Source organism: Manacus vitellinus, unplaced genomic scaffold (genome assembly GCF_001715985.3).
Source record: "Manacus vitellinus isolate BGI_N305 unplaced genomic scaffold, ASM171598v3 scaffold_2_pilon, whole genome shotgun sequence".
Taxonomy (NCBI): domain Eukaryota; kingdom Metazoa; phylum Chordata; class Aves; order Passeriformes; family Pipridae; genus Manacus; species Manacus vitellinus.
Window position 1 is genome coordinate 40,786,916 of NW_021940208.1, and position 11,973 is coordinate 40,798,888.

The window sequence follows — 11,973 nt, forward strand, 5'->3', positions numbered from 1 at the left end:
ATGAATTTGTTCAAAGGACAAATGTGCCTAATTTAATATACATGCCTGCAACTGAGTTAATAAGTTTGGGCAGACAGTAACTTATGATTCTGTAGTAAGAACCACTTCCTTCTCGGCTTAATTTCAATATTGCCTTATTGTAAGACCCAAATCAACAGTCTAATCATCATTCTAAATATACCTTCTAATTTATTTGGTTACAGAGGATTATTGTCTTATACTAAAATTTTAGTTAGTTAAGATCATCTTTCATTAATAGCAGCATAGTCATACAAAGACCTTTCAAAAATGTTAAGTGTTTCCTTTTCCCATGAGTACCTTTAGCCAATGTCAGTAACATCTTTCACTCTGTTGTTCAGCCTCACAATTATCCTTCCTGAATAATTTCAGCAAATCTGTAGGGACTAGCACTTTACTTAGTGCATTCCTTTTGTTCATTCTCATGCTGTTGTGTTTTGCTTCTGCATCATGTTCAAAAATACGTATATCTAAATTAAAGCACAAAAAAGACAAAGAAAAAAATTCTAAAAGAAAAAATGCAGAGATAAAACAAACAAACAAATCTCAAAAACAAAAAAACCCACACAACACCCCCAAAACGAAACTAAAAATAAAACAAAACAAAACAAGCAAACAAAAACTTTAAATGTGAAAGGTATCTTTATTAATATTATTATTCTCTGCTACACATAATGTCATAGGAAAGAACACAATTTCTGATAGGGATCTAAGATTATTGCAACAGTGAAAATACACCCCAAAATTTGGAAGATTGTTTCTATTTCAGTGGTTTACAGGTATCCATTGACCTAGCTTTTCCAGGAAAGGATCTTTTCCTTCACATACTTTTTTTTTCAACTACTATGATCTTAATCACACATCGGAAAATTAGTACTATGCTTATATTTTGAGTAGACCCTGTTTGTCAAAATCTTCTAACCAAGCTAGCTAAAATAAAGACACTACCACAATAAAGACACCTGATAAAATAACCTTTATAACTATACTCACTCATTTCAAAACATTTGCTTCCCAAACTGTAACAGCGAGAAAAAATCCTATGCTATTTTTATGTTTCCATTCTCCCCATTTGTGCCCAAGCTAAGTTCTGACTCTTCTCTCTAAAAGTCCATATTGCTTGTGAAATGCCCAGTACACAATATCGCCAATTTTGTTGTGCCATTTTTATCCCGAGTAACTGACTAATCATCTCTAGGGTCTAGCTACATATTCTACATCCTGCACTTATATATTTTCTACCATCTGTCTTCCCTTTAAGATATCTCATGTGAATAAGTTGTTAATGTGTGTCCATAATTAAATTATATTTTTTCCTTTTCAAACCTCCTGTGATAAATCACTTAACAATTTTGCACTCTCTTTTCATAAACCAAACCTTTTTTTTTTTTTCTGAAACTCTTTCCACTGCATTTTCTCATCCATTTGTAGCACTTACCTTTCATTGTGATCAGCTTAATGACTTCAATAATGACTACAACCCTGGAGTATTGTACTCCTCATTTATATTTCAAGCTTAACCCAAGAAACAGTTATTTATTATTATGGTATCAGAAATAACTGTCAGAATTTTTTTGTTGTTGTTACATTTCTGTTTCCTGAGCCCTATATTACTTTATGATGTTACTATTATAGTTATTACCTACTGTAGCAATTTCTAAAGGCATCAACTAAAATAGGAGTCCTATCCGAAAGCAATCATTAAGATGCAATCCCCAAATCATAGACCTATCAATTTGAAAAGACAAAAATAAAATCCAAGTTAGGAAAACAGACAAAAAAGGTGTGTGGTATATATGTGATTTCTATTGACAACCTCTAAAATCTAACAGCTGTTCTTTAAAAATTATCATGTCTCAGTTAACCACCTCTGATATAACTTATTTAATGTAGTTTCGGGAGTTTGATTTAATTATCACATGCATTTCATTATCTGCACTGTAGTTGCACCTAACTGAGCTACATTTAGGGTTCAACTCCTTTGCCCATTCGCATGCAGTGCCATTTGTGGTGTCTTACAGCACCTTTCCTGGGCAGCAGCTCACCATATGTCCCAAAAGCCTTGAGTCTTTTCTGTCAGCACCATACTGACAGCTCAGATGCCAAGACAATTCAAATCACCTAGATGAATCAAGTGAACCAAACCACCAGGCTCTCTCAGTGTAGATCAGGAATTCAATTCAGTTGTTCCCACATGGGTGTCTACTCCTATTCAGATACCCTAATACATCCCATCTAGAGTCCAGCTGCCACTGTAGAAATATATGAGTGTACCCAAGTCCTCATTTTGTATCTACCAGTCTCATGGACATACCTCAGATGCTCTGGGACACCTCCTAGGGCACTACTGACTTGTGCTGGGGCAGCTTATTGAGGCCCAGCAAACCAGGTGAGACAAATACCACCTACATTCCAGGCTAGATAGCAAATCCAAAAAATGAGTCATATTCCCTATTTTTTTTCCACCAGACCATACTGCTGCTTAATTTCTTCATAGCACCTTGTTTGCTAAACTTCCCGCTTGCAAGAGATGTAGTGGATTCAGGAAGGACAAAGTAACATGAACCAAACATGAGAACCCATTCTTAGACACAGTTTGAGACCAAAGCTTGAGGGGTCTGTCTGGATGGTCATGACATCATCCAAAGTCATTAATAGCCAAGAGAATTTGTTCCACTGGCTTCATTGGAAACTAGCTGAGGGGGATCAATCTGACAACCTAATAGAAAGGGAGAAGGATAGAGAAGGAGTTCTGCTGGCACCAATATATCTAAGGAGGCAATACTTTCTTCCAAGAGCACTTTGTGCCGCTGATACCCCTAAATTAATGGTAGTTAAAGCAGTCAGTTAAAGTCAACTAAGTGTGTTCTATAATGGACTTTTTTGGTCCATTGTTTGCTACGAATTTTCAATCTTAACAGTCAAGTGTATGATGCAGGAGACTACTATTTCCTTCCAGGGGACTTTCTGCTGACTTTGTTCCTCTCTCACTTAACTGCTTAATGTATATAAGAAGTATACATAGAAATTGATTCAAAAACTTTAGCTGGTAAATGGAACCATTCAGCATAACAATACGTCAATTAACCTGGTAATTAATCTTGGAGGAGTAATACTGATGGATCTCATTTATATTTCTTAACCCAAAAGGATAAAATTATAAAGTTTCTGAAACTCACAGACATTTATGCTGAATATCAACTTCTGTTGCAAGTTAACCCATTAAGGTACCATTGCTAAACATACTCATAATTCATGTTGTGTAATATAATACAATGCTTATAACAATTTTAGTCCAGATTTTTTCCAGTGCTAATATTCCTCTGGGAAAAGCTGAGTAAAATAAATTATTCTTCTGATCTGTCCACATTCTTAATACGGTTTAAACAGATTGTTAATTTTAAAGAGATTACACAAATATCTGTGTGATCTTAGGAAAGCCATAGCTTATGAACACAACCTATTAATTCTCCCCTTTCTGACTTGTTCCCAAATACCAAAAAAGGTATTTGTACAGCAGCCATATACTCCTGCCCATTGCCTGGAAAGTTCTGTATCATTAATCACAAAGAAGTCTCACAAATTAGAACTGCACAAACACATTGAATAATATTCAGCCACAGAAATTGTCCTACTTCGTGTATATATCTAGGGAAAGTTTACTAATACTAAATACTACTAATGAAGTCCTTTAACATCTGAGAGTGCTCACTTTTGATCACATGTGAATAAAAATGTGGCCAAACCCACTCTGACTGATCCAAATAGTACAAACAACTAGAAAGTCTGGTATACAATAAAACAATTGTCATGCAGATTCAAACTCCAAATATAAGAAAAAACAAGGGCATCAGAGATTTGCACATATCTTGTGCACTGTTTTCCAAGAAAGTCCCCAGATGTAGCTTTGTCTTGGAGAAGGTTACACAGGAAAGAAAGAGCAATTTAAAAGTCTTTCATTTCATCTCCAATAAATCCCTGCTTTGTTTTGCTACTGAACAAGCCATTGACAATAATAAAAGGGAAAGAGGTTGTCTCTTTACTAAGAGCTACTTGTCTTTGGCAGACTTTCATATTTGGGAGCCCTATAAACTTCTTATGGGTAATGGAAGGTGGAAGGAGGAGAATTTTGCAGCCTCCTTGCCCTAACTTTCCCTCCAATGAGCTTTGCACCAGCTTAAAAAAAAGTGTGAATTGTTCAATTTGTGTAATTAATTACTTTTCTACCTGAGTAAAGACTAGCACACAAAGCCTTTTCTTCTCCATCAGATAACATCTGCCCCCACTCTTGCTAAAAAAAAACCAAACCAAAACAAAAAAACCCCCACAACTAAACAAAACAACTCCAACCCAAAACAAATAAAAAAAACCCTCAAAGTTTACATCACCTTAGTTTGCAAGCAGATCTGAAACAGTGTAATTTCAATACAACTGTAATGAAGTTATAAAATTATCTGGCACAACCAATACATTTAGTAAAGGAATATAATGATGCTTTCCTGTGCAGTTCCAACAGTACAATTCTGCTTAAAATGATACATATCACCTATTGGTATGAATTTAAAATTTTATCAGGTTGCTCTATAGTTCCATTTATTCTCTTCAATGGCATGCAAGAGGCTACCATGTGTACAGGCATAGATTTCTATGGCAACAGTTTAAATTGGAGGCTATTCTTAATTGAAGTGTTTGTAGAAAAAAAAAACAAACAAAACAAACTAAATACCACAATCTTTTTTTTTAAACTAACTGAACAATATATCTGTTCCTTTTCTGTCTATTCTGAAAGAGCAGAAATCTCTTTACTGTAATGATTAAGAAGGAATAAGAAGCAATTTAATATGATATAAGTTATGGTTGAAGTTATGAGATTCTTAAATTAGCAGGAAAAAAAATCACATTTTGACACAACGCAGATATTGTATAGGCTTCCAGTGTTCGAAATATTATGACACTCTTTATCAAACAAAGAAAACATTTGCTGTTTTGTTACTGTTGTTAATGCAGTACAGCTGAATATATTTAACATATTTGCACTTCATTCCTCTTCAATACATCCTCAATCATCCCTTTTCTTTCCCTTATGTTTCTCTTTGGTTGAGTGTTTTGTTTTGATAAAAATAATCATGGAAGTGCTAAACATGCAAATAAGATAAACATTGTAATTCAAGGTCTGGTAATTATTATATCATCTCGGAGAGTTGTGTGATTTATGTGTCCTAAGGGCAAGTGTCTGCAAGATGGAAGAAAGAATCCTGTGAATGTTAAAATCTGAAAATGAAATAGAAAGAAAAAGGTCCATTTTGTTATTTCCCCCAGCCTAGAAACAGGTTGATAAATACATATCTTCAACTCTTCAATTGAATGGATATTTCTATTTAGGTGTACCAATAAACTAGCACTTTAAGGAAAGTAAATGAGCAAAGTTGTAACTTTATGCTACCTCTCAATGGTGACAAATTAGAATTACATATATTTAACATTATATTCTCTGAAATGCCTGCACATCTGATCTCAGTCAGTGATTTATCATATTTAATTTACTATATCTTTTATCTTAACTTCTCTAACAGTGCTTCTAACGCAATTATGATTTGTTTTTTTAGCATGAGATGTATCCCTAATTTTCTCAGTTGCTCAATTTTATCACCACAATATCGTGAAGAAGGTAGCAAGATTTAGGTAGTCATGTAAGGGTGCACAGGCTTATACTTAAACAGGTTATTTTGAACGATTTCTATTTCTAAACTGAAGTTCATGGCTTCCCAAGGAAAAAATACTGGTTCATACGTAAATACATTTGTTTTTTCTTCTCAATCTGCACAATGTAGATTGCACAATGGCAAACTAGTGCCTCTACTGCCATCACTTTGTCTTACACAGAATGTCTTGGCAGAACAATCAGTCCAATGAAGAAGCAAGGTGGAATAAAGCAGGGGCCTTGAAACAGAACCGGTTTGTATAGTTAAGCAGGCCATGCCATTTTCAGAGATACACAACCAAACCTCAAGGTATTTTCTAGGAGTCTGCAAATTTTTCCACTGTGATAAAGGTTTCTGGAGGAATGATATATTCCCCACGTTTAATACTTCATGAACACCCGCGATCAGGCTTCTGCCTAGTTTTCAAGAGTGTACCTACTGCAATGTGTATGAATGTATGTCTGTTTTCTCCTCGCAGCTCCCAAAGGTGGGCATTTTCTATAAAGCAAACCGAATCAGTATTTGAAGTTTAGCAAATCCCTTATGGTGTTTTACTCTTTAAAAGGATTCTCTGCCTGGAGAAAGTCAGGAGCAACGTGACTGAAATTCTCCATATCTCCACTGGGACTTGAGCTGTGAGTTACAAGTGATTTGCAGGGACTTTTGCCTTTACAGGTTTGACTGAGTTTAGGGGCACTTTCTCGGCACAGAAACGGGATCAAACGCGAACTGCCTGAAGTCCAACTGCAGCACTGCGCTGTGTTTTTCTTTTTTTTTCAACATTTAATATCAAAGGGCGGAGGTACCCAGTGCAGGAACGGGAAAATCCCTGCACTAATTCGTTTTCCCACTGGCGGCAGCTGCTGAAGCCCGACCGCCTGCAGCTGCTCCCGGGCGGGAATGCTGGACGGCGGAAATTCGGCTCCAGCTTAATGAGACCAAGCTGGGCAGTGGCACTAAAGCAAATTCCCACTAACATCTCTAATATCTCTGCAGTGTGTGCAGCAGAGGCGGCGACAGCAGCGACAGCAGCGAGAGATTCACAGTATTAATAAAGGGATTCATTGCCTCGTTATTAAAAAAAAAAAAAAAAAAAAAAAGGATAAAAAAACGGAGGCGAGGAAAGGAGGCAGGAAACTTCTGTGTGTTATTTACATTGGGAAAAGGGGGGAAGGAAGGGTGTTTGTGTCTCTGCCTGTCAATGAATGAAAAAGAGGAAGGGAGGGAAGGAGGGAAAGAGAGAGAGGGAGGGAGAGAAACACACAGAGAGCACTGAAAGGAGGCTCTGTCCCCTAAACTCAAGTAACCCATTTGCAAGAATTAGATGTTGGAAAAATGGTAAGGACCCGGAGTTGAAAACATTTTCACTTTAATACTGAAAAAATATGCCATTATAAAATCCTCGAATAGAATTAGTAAGTTTCGCTTGCTTCCTCAGTTCTGTTTTCCTCAAGTTATAGTAAGATTTACAACAGCACAGAATTTTCTACCATTAAACTTTGCAGCCTAAGCACTAGAGTGACATTAATTGGTCATGCTTAACTGCCTTGGACTTTTTTTTGTATGTTTACACTGTTACCATAATAGAAATCAAGGGTACTAATTTTTACATTCAGATGGAAAGGCAATACTAAATATGTATATCGAAAAAGAAGAGAGAGGAAACAAAATCAAAGCCTCCCCTCCCCACCCCTGCCCCCGAAGAACGAAACACAACCCACTATCAACAAAGCAAATCTCTCCCGCCAAAGTAATTCCCACCTAAAAAAAAAAAAAAAAAATCTAATGAGAATACTCATGCAACTATGTCTTAAATAAAACCTTTACATTTTTTTTTTCCCACGGTAAAAGCACAAACTCTACTCTCTATTGATCACACAAAAATAAAAAACTGGCGAAATGGCACTTTTTATTATTATACTGTATTTCGTATATAGAAGGTTTGATACGAAGGGACTTATCAGGTAAGAGGGATGATGGCGTGAACTAGACGCTGTTTCCAGTTGGGGGCTGGAGCGTCCCTGGGGTGCGTTGTATCCATGCGAGCCATATGCAGCACTTTTTTTTTTTTTTTTTGTCCATTTGTCTATCTGTTTCAGAGTCGGAGTCATTTATTTACATTACATTCATGCCTTCGTGCAACTTTCCACTCCTGCTTTGCCGTCAGGAGGAGGCCGACACCAGCCTGTCCTCCGCCCCCTCTTTTTCCCGGCCTCTCGAAAAGGGGTCGGTCCACAAAGGAAGAGGGCAAAAAAGCAAAACAAACCCCAATGGAACAAAAGCTCTACAAAACCAAGAGCCGTGTTTCGCCCTGCCGGAGCCTAAGGAAGCGATTCCTCACCCGTCTGTCGCTGTCCCGGCCCCGCACGGGTGGGGGATGCGCCCACCGCGCCGGGCTGCGCGGCGCTGCAGGGATGCGCCCCGGCACCGAGCTCCCCCCGCCGCCCACTGGGCCTCGGCCCTTGTTATGGGGGTTGTGAGGAAGGGCGTGCGTGTGTCTGTGTGTTTCGTTTCTCACAAAAGGTAGCAGCGGAGGTGCAGAGCCGTCCCCGGTCGGAGGTGAAAGGCCGGTCCCGGATGGTGACCGCCCCCGCCGCCTCAGTCCGACAGGGAGTGGGAGCCGCAGTCGTACACCCTGTGGGCCCCGTCGGCGCTGTAGGGTCCGTTGTGCCAGTAGGACGAGTCGCAGACCGTCTGCAAGGAGTTGATTTCGGATGCAGAGGAGTTGGCATCCCTCCTTTTGGACCTTTTTCTGTTCCTCAGGATGAACACCAGCATGCCAACCACCGTGAAGGCAGAGGTCACAAAAACCAGCAGGAGCCCTGGCACTAGCACCGAAATAGAGACCCGGCTGGTCTCCAAGTAGGAGTTGGAGTGAGTACCTGTCTCTGTCAGCCCGGTGCTGTTTTTGTTTGTAGAAGTTAATGTGGGCAAGATTTTTAACTGAGGGCAAATCACATCATTGGAGAGAGACTCAAAATCCTCCTTGAAGAAATCTTCAGGGGACTCGCACCTCAGGTCGCTCATAATCACCTTGGGGCGCAGCATCTCCGCCCACTGTTTGAAAGGCACAATAGGGCAAGTACAGTCCCATGGGTTGCCGTGCAGGTCAATCTGGGTGATGGAGGTGAGCTGGTCCAGCACCCCTGCCACTGGGAGGTACATGAAATAATTGTTGTGTATGCTCAGCTTGGAAAGCGAGACCCCGGCAAACACGTCTACTGGGAGAGACCTCAGTAGGTTGTTGTTGAGGATGAGGACTCTCAGTTTGGGCATTGCATTGAAGGTGCCAGGCATAATCATCTGGATCCCATTAAACTCCACGTTAAGATACTCCAGGTTTTGCAGCCCAGCGAATTTTTCCCGGGACAGTGTGTCTAAGTAGTTGCTATCCATGTAGAGCCATCGGAGATCAAAGAGGTTCTTGAAGGTGTTGTTCTCCACGGTGGCAATGTTGTTGTTGCCCAGATCAAGTAAATTAAGTTTTCGGTAATCCAGAAAGTGGGATTTCCTTATGGTGTGTATTTTGTTGTCTCTCAGAAATAGCTCCTGCACATTGGATGGCTTGGGCTTCAAATCCACCAAGCTGCTCACATTCCTGTCATTGCAATTAACCTTTAAACCCGAGCCAGGGATCTGATCACAGCTGCAGATGTGTGGGCAGGACACGGTAGCTGGTAGTTTGCTCTTCGCACTCACTGTCGACACAGCAGCAGTGGGTCTGGTCTTGATTTGCCAGTTGACAGGAATCTTTGTACCTCCATTTGGAGCAGATCCTGGCGTGGCAGGGTCTTCTTTGCCATGTATTTTAAAGGGGGTTGGAATGGGACCAGGATCGCAGGTTTCTTCTTCAGCAGGGGGAGCAGCTAGGCTAGAATCTACTCTGTTCTTTTTGCACAGCTCTTGCTCTGTGGTCTCATTTAAATCTTTGCCCTGCAACCTAGTGGGAGCCTCACAAATCACTCTGCCGATCAAAGCGTTTTTAGGTATGTTTTCCAGCCATTCTTTCAACGACAGAAGATCGCAAGTGCAGTCCCAGGGGTTATCCTCTAGCAGGATTTCAGCAATGCCTGGGATCTGCTCCAGGACCTCCTCGTAAGGCAAGGTTTTAAGACGGTTTCCCCGCAGGTCGAGGTGGGTGATCGGCACGTACTGAAACACGTTCGGGGGCAAGGTGCTGATGAGATTGTCATTTAAAATCAGCACCTCTAGCTTGTTTAAGTCCCTAAATGCTCCCGGGTCAATATCCCGCAATAGATTAAAATCTGCCTGGAGGTATTCCAGATCGTCCAGCCCCAGGAAAGTCTGCTTCCTGAACGATTTGATCTTATTGTTGTTTATGTGCAAGCGTTTCACCAGCTGCAGCCCAAGAAAAGCCCCGGGAACAATCTCATGCAAACCGTTGTTTTCCATGTGCAAACTGACCGCATTGTAAAAGTTAGCAAACTCATTAGGGAAAAGTCGAGTCAGGGAATTGCCATGCAGGAATAAATGGTAAAACTGGGAAGTTGGGGCGCTGAAATGTTGCAGGCTGGTAAATCCCTTTTTCTCACAGTCTACGTGCAAATCCCCTTCTATCTCGTTGCAGGCACAGATCTTCTCTTTGCAAACGTCCCCTGTAACGTTTCCAGCAGCAAAACAAAGAGACGTCTCCAGCAACAGAATCCAAAGCAGCATTTTTAAACCGAGCAATTCATTCCCGATCTCATCACAAAGTAACAGCAACCATCCTCCTCACACGGAAAGCAATTCCAGTTCATTCAATACATTAAATGTCCGAACCACCACCAAAAGGGGAGAAAAAAATGGGAAGGGGGGGAGAGAGCAGGGAGGTCGTGGAGTTGGGCGGATGCTTTCTTTTCTTCCTTGCTCTCCCCCCACGTACAACTGCAAAACAGCCAGATTTCCAGTCAGTAATTATATCCCACAAACTATCCAGGCAGTACTGCAAGGCAGGCAAAAAAAAAAAAAAAAAAAAAAAAAAAAAAAAAAAAAAAAAAGTAGAAGGAAAAAAAATTCCCCTCCGCGCTCGCCCTCCCTGACTCCTCCCGGCAGCTAAGTTGGAGGTCTGCTGGCCAGGCTGGCTCACCGGCACGGTGCTGCTGGGCCCCTGGCCGCCGCTGCATGTTAGAGAGGTGACGGGTCGTAGCGCGGCGGTGGCCGCGGAGGCCTGCGCCTGTTGCGCCGGCTTTCCGCGCGGACTGACCTTGCCGGGCGCCGCGGAGCCGCGCTTTCCCTCGCCCACCGCCGCCGGGCGCTGTCCAGCGCCGCGGTGCTGACAAGCGCCCTCCTCCAGCCTAACGCGTGCTTGCCCCAGCCCAGCCGCTGCCCGCCCAGCCAGGAGCTGCTCGACCCCAAGCCCAGGAAGCTGCTCGCCCCAGCCGGGAGGCCGCTGCCCGCCCCAGCCTAGGCGCTGCCGCGGCGCTGCCCCCGCTGCTTGCGGTGCGCGGCTGCCCATGCCCGCCGGGGGCCGGGGCCCGCCGAGGGCGGGGGCCGGGGCCGCCCGCTCCCGCGCCGCGCCTCGCCGCGCCCTGCGCGGCCGCGTTGCCTCCCCTGCTCGCTCGCTCCCTCGCTCGCTCTTCTTTCCTTTTTCTTCCGCTGCTGCCGAGCCGCACGCTCGCACACACTCACATGCACGCAGAGGGAGAGTTGCTAAGAGGCTCTGCTCGTTTCAACCTGGTGCACACTGAAAGATCTGACACCCTCTGCTGAGCTGCAGTGGCAAAAATCCATCTGCTGAGGGAATGCTGGAGAGGAAAAAAAAATCAATCCACGTACCGGGCAAGCGTTAAAAACGTTGGCATTAAAAACTGTCAATGTATTTAGATGCTTTCTCGTAAATGGATTATTTAATTTATTTCTTTTCTTTTAAGATGGAAAGTTTAGCATTCCCCACCTCCCGACTGGTTCCTTATGTCCCCCATTCGCACACACTCACACCTGCAAAAGCAGGAGAGGAAGGCGCGTTTGCCTTATTGTATTTCCCAACGGCTTGAACAGAATTAGTGTCAGGGTGTCAAGCGAATAGCAATTTGAGGTAATTATTCTGCACGCCATTTTCATCGTTGCTTTAAATGCATTTCGTCCTCCCCTGCAGTCTAGGATGTTTCATGCTGGATTTTGCCTCTTGCTGGTGTTCTCTATGCAATGTCGAAGAGCGGATTAAGGCATTCTCCCTCTCTATTTTTCATAATTTAGACGATCACAGAGAAGAGGGTAAGTAGGGGGGAGGGGATTGCTGCACTGCTAGCAG

At 42.3% G+C, this 11,973-nt stretch overlaps 1 protein-coding gene across 1 annotated transcript; it reads right to left on the reverse strand.

Moving 5' to 3' along the window:
• Window positions 1-8,310: 8,310 nt before the first annotated feature.
• Window positions 8,311-10,685, reverse strand: SLITRK1 (SLIT and NTRK like family member 1). The gene has a single exon (XM_008929221.3). It carries the CDS (start codon window positions 10,395-10,397, stop codon window positions 8,319-8,321), a length of 2,079 nt encoding a protein of 692 aa, XP_008927469.1. The 5' UTR covers window positions 10,398-10,685; the 3' UTR covers window positions 8,311-8,318.
• Window positions 10,686-11,973: the final 1,288 nt, after the last annotated feature.

Excerpts from the sequence above, each read along its gene's own strand:
- SLITRK1 (XM_008929221.3), bottom strand. The coding sequence starts at position 10,397 with ATGCTGCTTTGGATTCTGTTGCTGGAGACGTCTCTTTGTTTTGCTGCT.